This window comes from Lithobates pipiens, unplaced genomic scaffold, assembly GCF_037356315.1.
Source record: "Lithobates pipiens isolate NorthernLeopardFrog02 unplaced genomic scaffold, aLitPip1_a1.2 Scaffold_14, whole genome shotgun sequence".
NCBI lineage: Eukaryota > Metazoa > Chordata > Amphibia > Anura > Ranidae > Lithobates > Lithobates pipiens.
This window is the reverse complement of record NW_027507728.1, coordinates 3,093,536-3,115,405: the sequence shown is the minus strand read 5'-3', so window position 1 is coordinate 3,115,405 and position 21,870 is coordinate 3,093,536. Positions and strand designations below refer to the sequence as shown.

At 43.5% G+C, this 21,870-nt stretch overlaps 1 protein-coding gene across 1 annotated transcript in view; it reads right to left on the bottom strand.

Moving 5' to 3' along the window:
- Window positions 1-21,870, bottom strand: part of LOC143981369 (carboxyl-terminal PDZ ligand of neuronal nitric oxide synthase protein-like) — a 190,477-nt gene that overhangs the window by 129,047 nt on the left and 39,560 nt on the right. Inside the window, exon 2 of the mRNA XM_077479185.1 lies at window positions 15,625-15,696. Coding sequence (XP_077335311.1) covers window positions 15,625-15,696 — 72 coding nt within the window. The remainder of the gene's footprint in view (window positions 1-15,624; window positions 15,697-21,870) is intronic.

Below are 21,870 nucleotides of genomic sequence, written 5' to 3'. Positions count from 1 at the left end.
GGTCTAGAATCTTCGTGAAGACTCGGGGGGCCGTGGCTAGGCCAAACGGCAGGGCCACAAATTGAAAATGGCGCTGCTCTGCCGCGAACCCTAAGAAACTTCTGGTGTGCGGGAAATATTGGCACATGAAGATATGCGTCTCTGATATCTATTGATGCCATGAATTCTCCTCCTTGTAGGGAGGAGAGCACAGTGCGTATTGACTGCATCCGGAAGGTCTGGATGTGTAGAAACCGGTTTAAGTCTCTCAGATCCAAGATAGGTCTGACACTTCCGCTTGGTTTTGGAACGGTGAAGAGATTCGAATAAAAACCTGAACCCTGATCCTTTCGGGCTCACTTCTACTATCACACCCTGGGATAGTAATTGATCTAAGGCCACAAATAGCGGTTTCTGCTTTATCGGATCCCTGGGGATCCTTGACCTTAGAAAACGAGAAGGTGGAATCTCCTGAAACTCTAGCCTGTAGCCCAGAGACACTGAAGAGATCACCCATCTGTCCTGAATCTCCTCCCGCCAGGCGCCTGCAAACTGCAGGAGCCTTCCCCCCACTCGGCCGAGCGGGGGCGCCCCTTCACAAGGAGGTCTTGGAGGTTTGCTTGGCAGGCTTCCGCCCCCAAGTCTTTTTCTGTCCCTGGGCTCAGCCCTGAGGCTTTCCAGCCGAGGAGGGCTGGGAAGGCCGTCGCCACTGTTTAGAGCTTGATGCTTCGGGAGAAAGAGTACGCCTGAATGAAGGACGTTTACTCTTCTTGACTGGAAGGAGTGTAGATTTACCTCCCGAAATATTTTGGACGAATTTATCTAATTCCTCTCCAAACAACCGTTCCCCTTTAAACGGGAACCCAGCCAAATGCTTTTGCATGACATCTCAGCAGCCCAATTCTTTAGCCATAGAGCCCTTCGTATGTGTACCAACATGAGGGACAAACGTGATGCTTGTTGGACAGAATCCAAAATCGCATCAATTATGAAACATAAGATGTGAGGCATTTCTGCATATTTCTCTACTTCCTCATTGGGAAGGAGTTCAAACATCTGTTTAACCTGTTCCTTAAGGAACTGACACAACCCCACGGCTGCGACTGTAGGTTGCACCACAGCGCCGGCCATGGAAAGGGAGGCTTTTAACAAGGTTTCCAGCCCTTTGTCAGCTGGATCCTTAAATACCTGCGCATTATCCAAAGGACAAGTTAGGTTTTTATTCACACAAGAGATAGCCGCATCAACAGATGGGGCCCCCCATTTCTTGGTGAAACTTTCCTCCACGGGATAATACATAGAAAACCTCTTGGGAGGAGAAAACAGTTTATCGGGATGTCCCCAGTCCTTATACATCAAGTCAGCCATTAAAGGATAAATTGGAAAGGAACAGGCAGTCTGTGGGGCTTTCCTGACTCCCAGGGAAGAGACAGAGGATTTAGCGACTTCAGTAGCAGGCATTCTGAATGTGGTACGCACCAATTCAGTATAATACTGCACCTGCTTTCTGAGTGCCTGGGAGGAGGGGACTAACTCCTCATCCTCTGATTGATCCGACTGCTCATGATCCCTTTCTAAAGATAGGGATCTCTCCTCATTTTCAGAACAACTGTCTGAGAGAGGGATTTCAGCAGAGGGAGGGGATCTACCCCTTTTTCTGCTATCTTTTAGGGAAGCAGAAATAAAATTCATTATCCTCCCTTCAAAACTCTCCAATGTAGCCCTAAGGGAGTCCTCAGTGACATATACCGGGGCTGCGACATTAGGAGAGGCTGCAAAGCCTGAAAGGGGCACTGACTCGTCTTGAGATGCAGGCTCCACTCTTGCAGAGGGGGATGGTAATCTGCATGCACTTTTGAAATGGACCTAGGCGGTGACCTGCCAGTGCTTTTGTTACCTGCCCCTGAAACCCTCTTACGAGGAGACATAGTACTGAGCTACAAAGCAGAGTTACTAATGTAAAATGCAATCACTTATTTGTGCTTAAAGTCTCACAATAAATCAATATTAGCTTAACTGCACAATATGATGCCGAGTAGGTGTCTTAGGGTTTGCCTGGATCCAATCCCACGGATGCTTACAGCCCACGGCTCCTGTGCCTCACCTTACAGTCCCCTGACGCTCTGGGCTTTTAAATCGGCCGTTTTGGCGCCTGCATTACAGCATAGAGCACCTGATTGTGCACAGCTGGCAACCACACCCCCCCCCCTTTCCCCAATAGGCCGGGAGCGCGCCCGGCGCGCGTGCACGCGCCCGCGCGCGTGCACGAGGACCGCGGGATCCGGGGGGGGGGAGGAGAACCCAAAAGGAGTGACCTGGGACCCCCTGATCTGCGTGGGACCCCTTTTTTACCTTTATTGTGGCAGGGACTGCAAGGAGACGTGAGAGCTGGAGAACCAGGCACTTCACTGAGCGTGTTAGTATTGAAAGGCATGTAAGTATGCATCAGGCTGCTCTTACTCCATCTAGTGGTGGAAACCAGGTAAGACATACAACTACTCACAGTGAAGAAATCCATTCATATATTAAATATATAGGATGACTTCCCCTACCTGTTCCCCGCCGCAGGAATTGCTGTGTTCAGACCAATTCCAGCCTTCACCCATCACGGCGGGTATTGTTAGCCAACCTTCAGGCGTATCTGGGGTTCTTACGAAAAGATCCTCCTACCTGGGCCTTGTAAAAAACTCTGCCAGAAACTTACGGGCGCCCTGAGTCAACAGTACCCCAAGTCTGGTTGTCCCAGAGTCCAGTCTTCCAATGGAGAGGACTTACAGGCAAAACCTCGTGTCTTCGGCAAACGAGGCCCGGGTACCATACCATCTTGGGAGTCAAATATCGGCCCGAGGTATGGATCCGGTTTGTTGTAGCCCTTCGGCCCTCGCCGGGACCCGCATAGAGCTAAGTTTTACGTGACCATCGACCAGACACTGGCGAAAAAACTGAGGTGCCTCCCGGATGGGAGGGGTTATATAGGGGAGGAATTCTCCTTAATTAGGGTCAACCAGTGTCCAATCACCAGAGGTGCCTATATAACCCACTATGTAATGAAGCTCCTGTGTCCCGTGATGTATGATCAAGAAACACTGTATATACTATTAGAGGAGAGATATAATGTATATACTATTAGAGGAGAGATATAATGTATATACTATTAGAGGGGTTATAGTGTATAAACTATTAGAGGATATATACTGTATATACTATTATAGGAGAGATATAGTGTATATACTATTAGAGGAGAGATATACTATTAAAGGGTCAATCTAGTAAATATCATCAGACTCATTAACTTTAACCCCATTTTGTTACTGGCCGATTAATAGATTATGAAAATAGTAATCGATTAATTTCATAATCGATTAGTTGTCGATTAATCGATTAGTCGTTTCAGCCCTAGTTGCAACCTGGTTTAAATTCCAGTTTGAATGAATTGATTTGTTTCTAGATGTCCCACAAGAGTTGCTGTTTGGCAGTTGATGGGGGAAACACGGGAAAAGCACCATCTCTTCCATTCCGTAAAACACAAAAGAAATTACAACTTATTCACAGAAAATTGCCTGAAAAATGCACCTTTATCGTTGAAAGGCCATAGTGATGGGCAATTCATTGTTATTTTTCGCACGGATCCAAACTTGGCACACTTTTTCTTTTGCTTTCTTATCACCTCTTATCTCCTTTGATGATGAATGACTTTATTTTACATTACCGGGAGGGGGTTGGTGAGATAAAATAGAGTACAGAATAGCAGAAATACTGAAGGACAAGGCAGAACACTTTCACTTGGAATAAAACCATACAATGATAAATGGAGGACACTTTCTAAGCCTCTCTTATTGTTATACAATACGACAAAGATATCAATGGTAGCAGCAGGCTGGAAATGTTTTTCTTTGCTACTTTGACCGCTTTCTGTCCATTCATTGTTGCCAGGACCGTTTTTAAGGCAGGGCAAAAGGGGCAGCTGACCTGGGCCCTGTCATTGTTGTGGGGCCCAAAGCAGTTGCCTCATACTTGCCAACTATCCCAGTTTAAAATGTCCTTGTCTCTTGCTGTGTCCTGATATCTCAGTGTGAAGTGCTGCTACTAATGCTGCCCAGCTCTGCCCTATTTTTGTGTACAGATGACTCACCTGCAGACCCTGTGTTTACATGTAAATAACCAGCATTCATATGTAAATAGCAGCAGCATTCATATGTAAATAGCTGCATAGATATATAAATAAAGGCGGCATCCATATGTGTAGCATGACCCCTGGAGCGAGGAGATGGTGTGCTGTAACCTCTAGCAACAAATCAGTGAGCAGTATTACTGTACAGTAATCTCAACAAGCATAAATCATGTGCTGTAACCTCTAGCAACTAATCAGTGAGCTGTAATGTGTGCTGTAACCTCTAGCAACAAATCAGTGAGCAGTATTACTGTACAGTAATCTCAACAAGCAGAAATCGTGTGCTGTAACCTCTAGCAACTAATCAGTGAGCTGTAATGTGTGCTGTAACCTCTAGCAACAAATCAGTGAGCAGTATTACTGTACAGTAATCGCAACAAGCAGAAATCATGTGCTGTAACCTCTAGCAACTAATCAGTGAGCTGTAATGTGTGCTGTAATCTCTAGCAACCAGTCAGTGAGTGGTAATGATACACTGTAACCTCTGGCAACCAATCGCAATAGCTGCCTGGTTAAGTAAACTGATTTTGAGTCTAGCTGCTATTTATTGTATGTCTCAGAGCAGGTGGAGAGCAAAACTGCATGGGGGGGGGGGGGCAAGAAAAGTTTTGCCCAGGGTCCAATCAATATTAAAGACGGCCCTGATTGTTGCGTCTACATACAAGTAAATCCAAGAGGTAACAAAATGATTTGCAGAACTCTGTAATATGCAGGCAAATCATTAGGTTGCATTAAAAGGTTTGATCATTCTAAATTTGGGGATATTTACTAGGATAAGTAAATCAAGAACAATTACTGGGCTAACGAACTCATCACCAATAAAGCAAAATATATTCTAAGCAGGGAAAGGCCACAGAGATCTGATTTAATAGACAGTAGTAGTACGCTCTCTACATACAAGCACACAAAATCAACAATATAATAAACAGCCTGAAAAACGCACTGATTTACCATGTAAAATGTAGCTACAGAATCATAATGGCGTCTGGGCAAGGTTAAGGTGGCCACTAACAGATTATCCAACAATCATTCTTTTATCATGTGTGTTCATGTCACCAGATGTACAAGTTGCACTTTGGTGGTTTTCCATAAAATCTTCAGAAGAGTCCAGGGGCGATAGGGAAAGAAGGGTCATTTTATGTATCAATATAATCATAGATTTAAAATTAGGCACATTAGGCTTCTGTAGATGGCAGAGGAAAGAGGTGGCTTTTATTCTCATTGTTAGTAGAAATCATCTTATAGAAGGAAGCCATTTTACATTTTTTTTTTTACAATATTATAAGCCAGGGCAGGAGGAGTAAAATAAAAAAAAGGTGATCCCGTCAGAAGGGTGTTGGTTGCTAAATGTTGTATGCCTGGCAACTCCTGTGTTGGAGTTCTGGCTACGATCATTACTCTTTCTTTAAGCATAACCACCATCCACAGAGGGTAAAAATGTAACGTTTCAGCTAAGGAAGCTACATGGAGAAGTGGAAAACATCCAACACAACGGAACAAGTTCAGCTGAATGTGACATTACCAGCTATGCCATGACCTGGAGACTGAGAACCTTTACATACCACCTTATTAAAAAGCATTGCATTGGGATTGCATTCTTTTTATTCATAAATTTATATTGCGGGACTATAAGAGTATGGACAGTTTCTGCTGTCATGCAGCTTTGTCATGTAGCCTTGTCCATCATTGCAGCCTTGTCAGTGTCATATGCAGCTTTGTCATGCAGCCTTGTCCATCTTTGTACCCTTGTCAGTGTCAATTGCAGCTTTGTCATGCAGCCTTGTCCATCTTTGTACCCTTGTCACTGTCAATTGCAGCCTTGTCAGTTTTATTTGCAGCTTTTAAAAAAAAAAAAAAAAAAATGGCGGCGCCGAAATACAGAGCCGGGTGTCAGCGCTCGGTAGTTCTCATCAGCCTTCGGCCGTTCTCGTCAGCTTTCGGCCGCCGAGAACAGCTGAAGGTGGCCGAAAGCTGATGAGAATGGCCGAAGGCTGCTGAGAAGGGCCGAAGGTGGCCGAAAGCCGCCCAGAGGCTCAAAACGGTGGAGGATCGGCGTATAACACGCACCCACGATTTTCCCCTGATTTTAAAGGGGGAAAAAGCGTGTGTTACAAAAAAAAATAAATAAATCAGACGGACCTAGAAATAGAACATGTTTCAAATCTGTCCGACGGACTCAATTCCTATCGGGAAAACCGTACATCTGTGTGCTGGTCTGACAGACCAAATAGGACGCAAGGGAAGCTATTGGCTACTGCCAAGTGAACTTCCTCTTAGTCCCGTCTTACGTCATCACATTCAAAAACAAACAGACTTCCGTTCGTGTGTGGGCAAGTCCGTTCATTTGGAAGTCTGTCATAACTTCGCCGAAAGTCAGTCGGGAAGACCGTCGGACCTAGTCTGCCGGAAAGTCCGGTCGTGTGTACGCAGCATTACACAAGTGTCAAAGAGCATCAAACTATCTGGTTTCTCCAACACGCCCTCCTTGTCAACAGAAACACTGTATAGTCTAAATGCTGCCCCAGAATATAGCTGTGAACATTTTATCAAACAAGAGGAACCTCAACAAAATTTCAGTTTTCACTTTCGTATACATTGTCAAAAGCCCCTTTTCTGTATGTCACGCAGCTTGTTGGTAATATTTTATGTACTCAGCTCAAATATTAGTCTTACCGGCTGCAAGTTGCAGGATGAGCTTAAAAGAACTTTACAAGATGAAATAAGAGATATTATGAAGATGAATTTCTGTACTACATTGATTGCTCTTCTTCTATGAGCTTCAGACAAAATGGGCAAAAAAGTATCTGTATAAATGCCATTGCTGTGCAGGAATCACGCCAGCTCTCAAACAGGCAATCTCTATAAACCCGCAATAAACAGATTGGCTTCTAGCACTAGAAAAAGGAGACAACTCTCAGAGGACCATCAAGGTCAGAGCCGTTGGTAGAGGCCTGCAAGGAATTTGCTACTTAATGGCTTCATTTTGAATAGCGTTAAAAGGAGGGAAGACATTATTTAGAAAATATAGCTTTTCCTGCCTTGGAACACTAGGAGAAGGAGGGAAGAAATAAATTATCAGTAATTAATGAGGAACATGAGAGGCAACACAAAATCAACTGCCTCCTCCCAACATGGAAAAAACCGACATATGCCAACAGATCCAACGTAACCACAACTACAATCTTCATAATGCCGCGTACACGTGGTCGAATTGTCCGGCGTACTTAGTCCGCCGAAACGCATTTCACCGGACGATTTGATCGTGTGTGGGCTTCAGCGGACTTTCTCAGCGTAAAGTCCGGCGGACTTAGAAAGTATTTTTACAGTCCAATCTTTCCGCCGGACTTGGGTTTCAGCGGACAATACGTTCGTCAGTATGCTAGTCCGGCGGACTAAGAATGACGAATGCTCAGAAGCAAATTACGAAAAGGAAGCTATTGGCTACTGGCTATTGAACTTCCTTTTTCTAGTCCCGTCGTACGTGCTGTAGGTCATCGCGCTAGCAAATGCCGGACTTTCTGTGTGTCCGTGTGTGGCCAAGTCCGTTCGGTAGAAAGTCCGCCGGACTATCCGTCGGATTGTTTGCCGGACTAAGTACGCCGGACAATTCGATCGTGTGTACGCGGCATTATGCTCACTGCATCTCACTAACCCTTCAACAGATCCAGCCTACTACAATTCTCATCGGCATCATCCCCCCTCTTCTCCAACAGATCAAGTCCAATTACCATACAACCATCATCATGCCCACTGCAAACCTTCCTTCACAAAATATCCACTCCTACCCCAACTACAGTCATCACCATCCACTTGATACCATTACCCCCCCCCCCCCCCCCCAACAGATCCCGACAACCACAACCACCGCAATTTCCCCGTCAGGTAGATTTTTTTAAAATTCCACCTAACCCTAAACAAATGTCTCACAATTATTATCATCCACGGATACCACAATACGCAATCTTCCTTCTGGTCCCACTCACACATACACACAATCAATTTTGCACCAACTTTTTTAGTTTTTACTATATTTAAAGGTTTTTTTTCCTCCCAATTTGTTATTCGTTTTGCTACATCCATTTAATTAAATCCAATCCGAATAACAAGACTAAATCATGGCTTTTCAGTAAATATATATTAAAGATTGAATTCAGGGATTCTCTTTTCTGAAGCCCCTTATCGGATTTTTTTTTTTTAAATCGAAAACACCTTTTAAATCAAAATTACATTTCTAAATAGTGGCGTTTTACCGCCGATGCTATGGGCGGCGTGGTGTGAAAGGGGTCTAACTGTGGAACTGGACCGCAAGAGTTAACAGAGAAGTTCGCACCTGCTCTGAGAATACACAAAAAAAAAAAAAAAACACACACCAATGGTCTAAAAGGAGCGAGGACATTGCAAGAACATGGCCACTTCCTCGTGAACATCCCAGCTAAAAGCCAAAACGTTGTCACATACTTTGTCCTAATATATTTATAGATTAGTGGCTGTTTTGTGGTTTGCATGCGCTAGCCTTATCTGACGTATCTTAATCATATAAAGTTTTGAAAAGCGGAAATATTAAACAGAAAGTAATTTGACTCTGAACTAAGTGTCAGCGTGAGTTGCTTGAAGCATGCATGCTTTATATTCAATAATCTGATCAGGGGTAGATATAATAATAATATCGGACTTTTGTTCTGATCCAAAACACCTGCAGTCCTTAGGCTGGTCCACTAAGTCACGGGTCCTTTCTCTGCTTCTTCAGTAGTGGCGGTGGGCATTCCTTCCTCCCTAACTGAGCTCATAACGACTAGGGATGAACCCAACTTTTAAAACAGCCATTTTTAGCAGTGATTTTAATAATGCTTAAAGTGAAAACAATAAAAATGAAATATTCCTTTAACCACTTAAGCCCCGGAACGTTTGGCTGGCCAAAGACCAGAATGTTTTTTGCGATTCGGCACTGCGCCGCTTTAACTGACAAAGTCGTGCGACGCGACTCCCAAACGATATTGATGTCCTTTTTTTCCCCACAAATAGAGCTTTCTTTTGGTTGCATTTGATCACCTCTGCGCTTTTTATTTTTTTGCGCGATAAACAAAAAAACTGCGAAAATTTTGGGAAAAAAATGCATTATTTTTAATCCAATAATAAAATAAATATCCCAAAAAAATTTATAAAAAAACATTTTTTTTCCTAAGTTTAGGCCGATACGTATTCTTCTACATGTTTTTGGTAAAAAAACAAAACAAAAAAACAAAACAAAAAAAACGCAATAAGTGTTGATTGTTTTGCACAAAAGTTATAGCGTCTATAAAATAGGGTATAGTTTTATGGCATTTTTATTGATCATTTTTTTTTCACTAGTAATGGCAGTGATCAGCGATTTTTATCATGACTGCGACATTATGGCAGACACGTCGGACAATTTTGGCATGATTTTGGAACCACATTTATACAGCGATCAGTGCAATTAAAAATGCATTGATTACTGTGTAAATGTGACTGGCAGTGAAGGGGTTAACCACTAGCTGGGGGGGGGGGTTAAGTGTTTCCTAGGGAGTGATTCTAACTGGGGGGGGGGGCTGTGTGTGACATTACACTGATTACCGCTCCCGATTACAGGGAGCTGCGATCGGTGACAATGTCATTAGGCAGAACGGAGAGATGCTTGTTTACATTAGCATCTCCCCGTTCTTCCTCACCGCGAGACGATTGTGGGTATCCCCGCAGACATAGAGTCTGTGGGACACGTGATCATGGTCATGGAGCATCCGGTAAGCGCACGCCCACAAGCCGCCTCTTAAAGTGCAATGTACAGGTATGATAATCTGCCTGTACATGCCCTTCTGCTGCAGTATATCTGCGTGAGGTGGTCGGGAAGCGGTTAAATAGCATGCCTGGGGGGGCCCCATAGTCTACCTTTAAAGTGGCGCATCTTTCTGACGTGTTTCACTGTGCAAAATTACATTTCTAAAAGGTAAAAATGTCAATGTGACTATATATCACCTATCTCTAAATATATCATATTTGATTTACACTGAGCAATTCACAAGTACCTTTATTTATTAATTTACAGTTGTGCCCATGTGTTTACATACCCTGGCAGAATTTATGATTTCTTGGCCATTTTTTAGAGAATATGAATAACAAAAACTTCTCTTTCACTCATGGTTAGTGTTTGGCTGAAGCCATTTATTATCAATCAACTGTGTTTACAGCTTGAAGTCTTTTGTGGTATTTGTGGATGAGGCTCTTTATCTTCTCAGATGGTAAAGCTGCCCATTCCTCTTGGCAAAAAGCCTCCAGTTCCTGTAAATTCTTGGGCTGTCTTGCATGAACTGCACTTTTGAGATCTCCCCGGAGGGGCTCAATGATATTGAGGTCAGGAGACTGAGATGACCACTCCAGAACCTTCACTTTATTCTGCTGTAGCCAATGACAGGTCGACTTGGCCTTGTGTTTTGGTTTATTGCCATGTTGGAATGCCAAGTACGTCCCATGCGCAGCTTCCCGGCTGATGAATGCAAATGTTCCTCCAGTATTTTTTGATAACCTACTGCATTCATCTTGCCATTAATTTTTACCAAACTTCCTGTGCCTTTGTAGCTCACACATCCCCAAAACATCAGCGATCCACCTCCGTGTTTCACAATAGGAATGGTGTACCTTTCATCATAGGCTTGCCTCTCCAAATGTAGCGTTTATGGTTGTGCCCAAAAAGCCCCATTTTGGTCTCATCACTCCAAATTACACTGTGGCAGAAGGTTTGAGGCTCGTCTCTGTGCTGTTTGGCGTATTGTACGTGGGATATAATTTTCCTGGCAGTTGTGGCTGAAAATTTAGTTGGTCTACCTGACCATGGTTTGGTTTCAACAGAACCCCTCATTTTCCACTTCTTGATTAGAGTTTGAACACTGCTGATTGGCATTCTCAATTCCTTGGATATCTTTTTATATCCTTTTCCTGTTTTATACAGTTCAACTACCTTTTTCCGCAGAGCCTTTGACAATTCTTTTGCTTTCCCCATGACTCAGAATCCAGAAACGTTAGTGCAGCACTGGATGAAAGATGCAAGGGTCTGTCAGGAGTCCAGAAAATCACTGATCTTTTATACACACACTAATTACAAGCAGATCACAGGTGAGGATGATTACTTTTAATAGCCATTCAAACCCCTTTGTGTCAACTTCTGTGCATGTAATCAGGCCGAACTCAACAGTGTATGTAAACTTTTGAACAGGGTCATTTTGGTAGTTTGTTTTCATTAGGATTTTAAGAGAGTAAACACAGTTGATAATAAATATCTTCAGCCAAACACGAACTATGAGCTATCACTCATATTCTCTGAAAAATGGCCAAGAAACCATAAATTCTGCCAGGGTGTGTAAACTTATGAGCACCACTTTAATTGTTGCGCCTTCTATGTTATTTCACATATGAGATTATTGGGATTTCACTAAAGTGATATAATTACTTACCTCATTTTGTTTTGCGCACTGCACTAATTTTTTAATATATTTTCTGGGTGTTGGTGCTGTTGGGGGGACTCTGTTAGGGTTTTTATTTTTAGCATTTAGTGGGAGTGCAGTGTACTTTGGTTTGTCATTAGAAGTGATTAGGACAGTGATGGCGAACCTTGGCACCCCAGATGTTTTGGAACTACATTTCCCATGATGCTCAACTACACTACAGAGTGGATGAGCATCATGGGAAATGTAGTTCCAAAACATCTGGGGTGCCAAGGTTCGCCATCACTGGATTAGGACATTGTATATTCTGGCAACAGGTATTTTCTGTATTTTTTTATGTTCTTGGGGTGAGAAAAAAAATAAATAAAAAGGAAAAACAAATGCAGCCACCACATCAGGAACTGTAAGCTGCAATATGTTGTATTTTTGTTTGTGGGTTTAGTTTTGCTTTATGGATACATCAAGGGTCTGTTAGACCCCTAATGTTACCCCTGCACTCTGTTGAAGTCCGTCAAGCACAGACATGGGTGCAACGGTCGGGGGGGGGGGTTAAAATCTCTGAGCTTGGAAGTGCTTAGAGCTCTTCTGGGATCATACCTCACAGGGAATAAGGCAAACATTCGTGGGTTGCTGTGACACTTTTCGGAGTATGTCAAAATGATCAGGTGGCTGTAAGGAATTTTATTTTATAGCAGCCAGAAGTTTGTTTACATTCCGGCATGGAAATAATACTTATGTCAGTGGTGGAAATGGTTATGGAATAAATTGGGGTGCCTCCAAGTAATCCTGCCCTCACTCTAAGCACGGATTATACATATGTCTCTGCTGAAATAATTCAGTGAGGGTTTTTTGTGCTGATCAGCGAAGACACATGCTGGGAATTGTTGTATTATGCTGCGTACACACGATCGAATTGTCCGGCGGAATTGGTCCGGCAAACAATCCGCCGGAATTTATAATGAATGGACTTGGCCACACACAAACGCTCCGAAAGTCTGGCGATTTCTAACGCAATGACGTACAGCACGTACGACGGGACTAGAAAAAGGAAGTTCAATAGCCAGTAGCCAATAGTTTCCTTCTCGTACTTGCTTCTGAGCACGCGTCATTCTTATGCCGCGTACACACGACCGGACTTTGACATCAAAGGTCAGACGGAACGATTCTGGCGGACCATTCGATCGTGTGTGGGCTGCAGCGGACTTTTGATTTGCAAAAATCCGTCAGACTTTAGAAATGGAACATGTTTCAAATTTTTCCGCCGGAACTCCGCCGGACCCAGTTCCTACCGAGAAATCCGCTCGTGTGTATGCTAATCCGATGGACAAAAACCGACGCAAGGGCAGCTATTGGCTACTGGCTATGAACTTCCTTATTCTAGTCCAGTCGTACGTCATCACATTCGAATCCGTCGGACTTTGGTGTGATTGTGTGTGGCCAAGTCCGTTCATTCAGAAAGTCCGTCAGAACTCTGTCAGAACTCCGTCAGAACTCCGCCGAAAAAGTCAGTCGGACTTAGTCCCTCGAAAAGTCCGGTCGTGTGTACGCGGCATTAGTCCGCCAGACTAGCACACTGACGAACGGACTGTCCACTGAAAGCCAAGTCCGGCGGACACATTTTGAGTCAAAACTACTAAGTCCGCCGGACTTTACGATGAAAAAGTCCGCTGGAGCCCACAAATGATCGAATTGTCATTCAATCGTGTGTACACGGCATTAATCTTCTAGTTGTAAACTGATCTGTGTGGCTGCTATTGTGGTTTTATAAAAGAAATGAATTTGCCGTTTTCTCTACCTCTGTCCACACACAGATTTCTAGAAGGATATGCATATCCCATGGAGAGGCCTGTCTGCCTCTACACACTGCGCCACGGACGGGCAGCTTCTCTATGCCAAGCTGTCATATTCTCAACACAGCCCATCAGTTTTGCACTGAAGTCAGACAAACAGACGGCTGACATCAACGTTTCGCTGATGCTTCTCAGTTTGCCATCAACAAGGCAGTGCTGCATTCAGCATACAGTCCATGTAGCTGCTATGTAATTCCTACATGCTGAATTACAAGCCCTATATGCCCTCAAATGCCCCCATAGGTAGGGTGATTTGTTTTCTATAGGTGCAGAGGGTAAAAATTACCCACACAGCCAGCTAAATTAATTGAATGCAAAGTCAAAAAAACTTTAAAATTTTCGTTTTGGATAGAATATCCAAAGAATAAAGATTTTTTGCCATTTGTGTCTCTTCTGGACAGAGATTCACCCTCTTTTTGCCATGTTGGACACCTTTGCCTTATATGTTACTGTCTGAAATTTAAATATGTACATTTGCAGCTGTGATTGTATGCCTTGGTCCAGATAGAGGCAGGCAGACGTTTTAAGCTGGCCATACATGGATCAAAATTCAGGGTCAGCAGGAACAGGACAAATATTGATCCGTGTATGGGCAGTCTGGTTGTACACAAGTCAACTTATCGATCGACTTGTGTACAACCAACCTGTTGGAAAGTTTTCTCTCAATCAGCATTGCTGGCTATGGCCAGAGGTGCAGATCAGTGAATTTTGATGACAGGGAAGTCACACCCTCCCCCCCCCCCTTGTCAAAATACGAGGGAGGGATTCCTCCATCCACATTAATGTGTGGATGGGGAAAAACTAGTATTTTTCTTTTGTTCAAACCGCTGGTTAAACCAAAGGAAAAAAAGAAAAAAGACTCATGTATGGCCAGTCTTAAGCTCCATTCAAATTTGGCGTTTTGGGATCTTGGGCAGGATCGTTATAAGTTCAGGTGCCATTATTTTCATTGGCACCTAAAAAGCGGTGTGATTTTCCCATGATTTAGCACATGGCAAATCGCATGGTGTGCAGCTTGTCACCCAAAAAGGAGCAGGGCAACTGTCGTCCACCAGCTTCCATGCAACATTCTTTTGTGATGAAAGGATCCTTCTTTAGATCAGTTTCCATAGGTGATGTCCTCCAGCACGTAACTTTCAATCCAATCTAAATTTTTACTCTTGTGGTCTCTAATGTTGCATGAAAAATCCCCTATTCATTTTCATAAACACAGTCAGAGACTTGCAACGTGTTGAAAGACTACTAGAGAGGGCGGCTCCTTTACAAGTCAATTCTTCCACATTTATGTTTTCTACAGCCCTTTACCATCACTATAAATGATATTTTTCTCGGCAAGATCAATTCTAGAAATTCAGAGAAATAAAAATACACAAAAAAGGAGAAAATGGAACAGAGGGCACAGAAAGAAAAAGTGAAGAAAATAAAACCAAACTCTTTAACTAGCAGAAACATGTCTAATGATTATTTTTCCTTCATTGGTTCTGACTTGGCACTAGAGATGAGCGCGGGCATCTCCTGAACTCACCTCTATTCCAAACCTGAAAGATGTGCTCTTATAGCCCGGTTAGCTAGGGGCCGGGTTATTCACTGCTCCAAAGCATATGTACAACAAAGGGGAGGGTTGCTGATGAGGTCAGTGCCCTTATATGGCCACATACCCAAATTTAGTCAATGTCATAGAATAATTTGTAAATATGGGCATATTTCTATATAGGGACATTGACATCATCAGCCTCCCTTCCCTTTGTTTTGAGACAGTGAATGACCTGGCCCGTATCTGTTTAGAGAATGCCCAAACTCCTCTCTACTGGGCACCTCGTTAAGGAAAATAGCTACTGGGCTCGGCTCTGAAGGCCACATAATGCCTAATGCATAAGGCCTAATACATAATAACTACCATAGTTGGGGCACCAGGGCACTGCTTGACCGCTCAGGTCAAAACATAATGACTTATGCCGCGTACACACGATCAGACTATCCGGCGGACTTAGTCTGGCGGACAAACTATCCATCCTGGTCCGCCGGACCAAGACCGCCGGATAGTTTGATCGTGTGTACGCAGCATTAGAGAAAATCTCAGTCACTATCAAGTATACAACTTACAAACAGCAGCCATCTTCCAGGCCTGCATGACAACATTAGGTTTTTTAGAAGAAAATAGAAATCTCACCCTTATCCTTCTCATGGCTGCCACAATTTCCACCCGGCTGTTGGGTCTCGGCACATCCAGGCTGCCAATATACTGGAAAGAGATACAGATAGTTAGGATTCTGATCTGCAATGAAAGGCTTCTATAAATGCTGCCATGGGGAACTAAATAGCAGTGTTGCACCAAAATTAAAATTCTGGACCAAAACCGAAAACAGGATGCACAATGGACAGTTTTTTCCTTTTTTTTTTTTTATTAAACAGGTGTTTATTAAACATTATTGCAGAGATTACAATTATAGTAGAAAGCACCGAACATTCAAGAAGTACTTCACCATAGTCATAACAGTATATAAATAAATATTTCTTCATCGCAATAGACAATAGGTATCATAGCCGAGCAAAGTTACATCATAGACATGTCATCCATTTCAACAGTACTCCAAAGTGCCTAATTACATGTGCCAGCCTCTTGCAACCACCTATCCCAGATTTTATTGCATTTAGCTGGGCATCCCCTATTTTTATATATGAATTTTTTATATGGGAGTATTAGATTAACTTCCCGTTTCCAATCTTCTACCTTGGGTGGAAGGGATCTCATCCACTGTCTAGCTATCACTTTTCTAGCGGAAAACAAGGTTTCTTGTAAGAAGGTTTTGGTAAATTTATCCAGTACTTCGGGAAATATCCCTAGGAGGCAGGGTTTGGGGTCAAGAGCCAAGGGTGAACCCATGACGTCATGTAGAAAGGACACTATTTGTTTCCAAAGTTCCTGAAGTTTAGGGCAAGACCAGATAAGGTGGAAAAAAGTCCCCGTCTCAAGGGTACATACCGGGCATAGCACAGATTGGTTTCTATTATACTTGGCGGTCCTGAGAGGGGTAAGGTATGCCCTATGAACTATGTAAATTTGAGATAGATGGACAGTTTTTTCAAATATTGTTTTTTATATGTAATTAATGTAGCTGGCATTTTACATTGAAGTCAATGGGACGCGGTTTGTGCACTGAAGTTAATGGGATGCAGCATTGCATTATCGGGCACCCTTTTCTTATTTCAATCGGCAAAACGCTGATCAGCTTATTTTCGGCTGATAGTTTTCAGCGACCAATTTGCCAGTGCATCCCTACTAAATAGATCTAAAGACTGAAGATGCCCACACACTACAATCTTTTTGTACAATCTCCTTTAGATTTACCAAAAGCTTCCCAATATTGGTGCCTGCATAACTACTTCCCACTTGGCCAATGTATATATACGGCTGGGTGGGAGCTCTCTCCTTCTGACTGGACGTTCAGGTACGTCCTTCAGAAGGAGGGGGAAATCGCGCACACGCGTGCCCGCACAGCGGCACGATCCCGATGCGCTCGTGTCACCCGGACACGGCGCATCTCAGATCGGCAGGAGGGCTCTGTGATTGGCCCTCTTGATCACATGACGGCTATGTCCAATCACAGCCGTCATGTGAGGTAAACAAACAGCCGGTTGCTAGGCAATCGGCTCTCCTCTCCTCACACGGAAGTCGTCGCTGAGGAGAGGAGAGCAGATCTCTGCAGCTGGCTGGTGATCAGTGAGTATGAGCTGTTTTTTTACAGCTTTTTACTCACTGATCACTAGTCTGATCCCAATAATGAAAACACATGTCCCCCACATATGTCCCACTAAAATCACATGTTCCAATGATTATCTGCACACATATGTCCGTGATCACCTGCGCACATCTGTACATAATCATTTGCGTACATATGTCCGTGATCGCACAAACCAATTACTGTACACTTAATGGAATTCTTTTTACCAAAAACGTGTAGCAGAATACATTTTGAGTTAAATTTATGACAAAATTCGATTTTATTGGATTCCTTTTAAAATAGAAAGAAGAAAATATTGTTTTTTTTTTTTTTTCAAATTTCCACTCTTTTTTCGCTTATATTGCAAAAACTAAAAAACGAAGTCGTGAATAAATACCACCAAAATAAAGCTCTATTTATGCAAACAAAATGATGAAAATTCATTTGGGTACAGCGTAGCATGACCGCACAATTTTCATTGAAAGTGCGAGAGCGCTGAAAGCTGAAAATTGGGCTGCCAAGGAAGGGGGCGAAAGTGCCCAGATTGATGTGGATAAACAAGCCTTTCAATTTACAACCAGTCAGGGTATTACACTAAGTCTGGGTTCACACTACTGCAATGTCAGACATCACATGTAATTCGCACCGCAATGCAAATCACATTCAATGTCTGTGCGATGCAAATTCAGCCATACAGATTGCATGGCTGAATTTGCATTGCATTCGGACCAAAGACGTGCAGGACCCGGTTTTTGGTCCGCACCAGAATCGGATTGCATGGGTGATCGTATCCATGTAATCCAATTCCTATCTGAATTGACAGTTCGCACTGTGATATGTGAACCGTTTTGGGGGTGTCATTAAAGCCCCATACACACTATCAGATTATCTGCTCAGTTTTTCCTTCAGATTTACCAAAACCATGTAGTAGAAGGACCTGCCTGATTGCATACACATTGAAACTCCTAAGGTTTGTCCTCATATTATATGATTTTGGTAAATCTGAAGGAAAAACTCAGCAGATAATCTGATAGTGTGTATGTGGCTTTACTTTGTACTGATACCTGCAGCGTTTGCATAGGGCAGTGTGAACTGCCTGCGAGTTGTATGTGATACGGGAACCCGTACTGGATTCGCAAGGGTTCTCGCATCGCAGCAGTGTGAAGCAAGTCTTAGCCCTGGTTCACACTGTGTGTTTCGACGTGTGATTTGACATGTCAAATTGACGGTAATTGTCGTCAGTGGTACCATCCTAAGCGGTGCGACGCTGCATCTGCGGCACAGCACCGATTTCAAAAAGTAGTTTCTGTTCTACTTTTTGCGATTTCAGGCTGCGATTTACATTGACATCTGTGCAGAAACCTAAAACTACAGAAAATTTTTCAATTGGATTTTAACATGTATGGCCAACTTTTGTCAGCTCTAAACCATACGAGATACTTTCTTGCTTTCAAAAGGTACAAACTCTTCACTTGCCTCCATTTTCCACCGATTCTCTTCCCCTTCACTTTCTTAAAGTGGGGTGCCCCCTTTAAAAAAAAAAATTTCTACAAATACTGCAGCTGCTGACTTATTAAATCAGACACTTACCTGTCCCAGGGTCCATCGATGCGGGGGAACGAAGCCCCCCCTCGTTCCCCGCTCCGCTCACAGCGCCGGCATTCTTACTGTGGGCACCCGGCTGTGGCTTCACAGCCGGGCACCCACTGCGCATGCGCGAGTGGCGCCGGGCGCCGTGATGCGCCGCACAGTCATCTGGGCCATTAAGTTCAACAAGATCATATTTTGCATGTCTTGAATGACCCGAGACAACTTCCTTTCTTGGTTTAAACAATACTGAAAATAAAGACAGATTATACATTAAAAAGAGGTACAAACTTCAGAAAGAAGCAGACAATCTCGCCTCTGTACAATTCATCCATTGGGCACAATCAAAGTGGACAGAGGAATCTCCAGGCTGAACTTTGTATTGTGACAGCAGCACCCTACTGGAAAATTTTCCAACATGTTCCTTCAACGTGTCAATCAAACAATTGACTTCTGTCGAGTGGGGGAGCCTACACACTGATCAAATTTCTATCAGTGTATGGTCTAAGACCTCATCTTGAACGTACAATTTTGTTTTTGGCATCAGTACACAAAGAGGATGTTGCTGAACTTCGGAGAATGCAGAGAAGGGCAGCTAAACGAAGAAGCACGGAGGACCTCAGTTACGAGAGGTTAACTGAACTGGATAGAGCTATGATCATCGTTCACTTTAAAACGCATCTCTGATCAAAATGTCAAGTCCACATCGTACTTCAAATATTTCTAGCAAACTCCTATTAATTCAAACAAATGATCTTGAGTCAGTACAGGAATCAATATATATTAGAGAGATAGAAAGAATACCTCCATTTGAGTAGAGGAATCAAGGTACCATGGGATATGTAGTCCTTAGAAATTGAAAGCAAACAGCAGAGGAGACCTACACTAGTCGTAACTATCCTGGAAATTTTGAAAAGATATGGGCAAACTGGATAGATGCTGAAGGCATAACGGTCTACAACTGGTAGACTTATACTCTGGTAGCATGTTCTGACAAATTTGCTTTGGATGTTAAAGTGATTGTAAATGCATTTTTAGGAAAAAAAAAAAAAAAAAAAAAAAAAAAAAAGGAAGGAAGAACAAAACAAGTTTATATTTACCTACTCTGTTCAAAGGAATTGCACAGAGTGGCCCCGGAACCTCTATTTCTCGGTTCCCATCAGTGCTCTTGGCTCCTCCAGTTGGCTGAGTGCCCCAATAGACACAGACAGCGAGACTACGCCCCGCGCCCCCCTCATCACTGGGTTTGATTGACAGCAGATGGAGCCAGTGGCTCCTGCTGCAGAAGAGCACAGTGCTGGATGGAATGAGGGCTCAGGTATACTGATGCCTAAACATTTTTTTTTTACCTTAATGAAAGAAATGCATTAAGTTAAAAAAAAGGTTTAGGCTTTATAACCTCTTGAAATATTCAGATTTGGCAATTGCTTTCATAATAGATTGTGCATATGCTGCCCTCCTGTTCTTTCCTCCTCCTTCCTTCCCCTAGCTATATACTAGCTCATTATGCCTTTGTCCTGCAGGGTTGTTTTTTTTTAGTGGCTTTGCAACCATTTTAAGAGTTCCACGTAAGAAAAAAACAATCCAGGTAAAGGTGCTACATTCTTCTAGCCCCCCACCCCCCAACGCTTCTCCTCATTCTCTCCCCCTCCCCTTACCATCCATCCTAAGGGGTATCGGCATATCCCCATGCTGAACGCCCAGTGAATCATCCCAGAAATGCTTCTTGATTATTCATCAACATGATTTATTTTATTTTTTTATCTGTTACATGTATTCTACCGTACCTTGACTTGCACACTCTTGTATAATTTCTTAATATACCTTTTCAGCGGCAAACAGAAGAGAAGAAGCTGTAAATCATACCGGGAACCCAGAAAGTTGTGGAAAGAGATGGCCAGCAGAAAGGCGCCACTCACATTTTTTCACACGCAATATTTCTTCAAAATGCTTACGTTTATGTTGGATTGCCAACAATGAGTATGGTTTGTGTTGTACAATGCTCTTAAAGTGGTTGTAAACCCTTACAACCAACTCTGACCTACAGGTAAGCCTAGATTAAGGCTTACCTGTAGGTCCAAGAAATATCTCCTAAACCTACACGGTTTAGGAGATATTTGCCGAAAGACAGGCACCGTAGACAGCGGCGCGCAGGCGCACTGAGTGCGTCGCGGTCAACAGCGATATGCCGCAAGTGGCGGCTCCCGTGCACATGCGCGGGAGTGACGTCATCGCGGCTTCACCGAATGACAGCGGCGGAGCAGCGAGACCCACTGAGAAGATGGATGCGCCGAACTACAGGAGACAGCGGTGACTTCGCTGGCTCCTGTGTCAGGTAAGTGACACATAATGGGCTGCAATGCGATGCATAGTAGTCCATTATGCTTTACCTTTGCAGGGAATCAAAGAGGAAGTAAACCCATCAGGGTTTACTTCCTCTTTAAGAAAGTGTATGCTGTGATCAATAATTTCCTTTAAAGGGTTAGTTCAACTTTTGAGAAAAATTGAAGCAGGTGGACTAACACCCTAAACTCCCCCAGTCCCCCCCCCCCCCCGCTATACTTGCCTCCATGGGTGATGAGCGGTCAGTGCCCAAGCAGCCAGTGTAGCAGTCCAGGGTCATAAAATCTCTGCTCTTCCCCTTTCTATAGGGCTTCCAGGATGGATCAGAGCAATTCTGACTGGTGAAAGCTGTCACATGCTAGTGCTGACCAATCAGATTTGCCTTAATCCCTTCCGGAAGGCCTACAGAAAGAATGGGAAGCAGGGGGATTTCAGATCCACAGAACACTACATCAGCTGCGTGGGCACTTATGCCCTGTACACACGACCGGTTTTCCCGTCGGGATAAACTCTGAAGGTTTTTCCAACAGCGTTCCGGCTTTGCTATCTGTATGGCTGACATTGCACCCGCACAGACATCGCATGTAATGTGAACAGCAGTGCGCTGCGCATTACATGCGATGTCTGGCATGGCAATAGTGTGAACCGGCCCTAAACGGATGAGGTGGCAACTCTAGTCAATGCTCATCTGCATTGACAAAAGAGGACCTCAGATAATCGCTTCATTGCTAAATTGCTGCGGATGATGTGGCCAATGGCTGTAC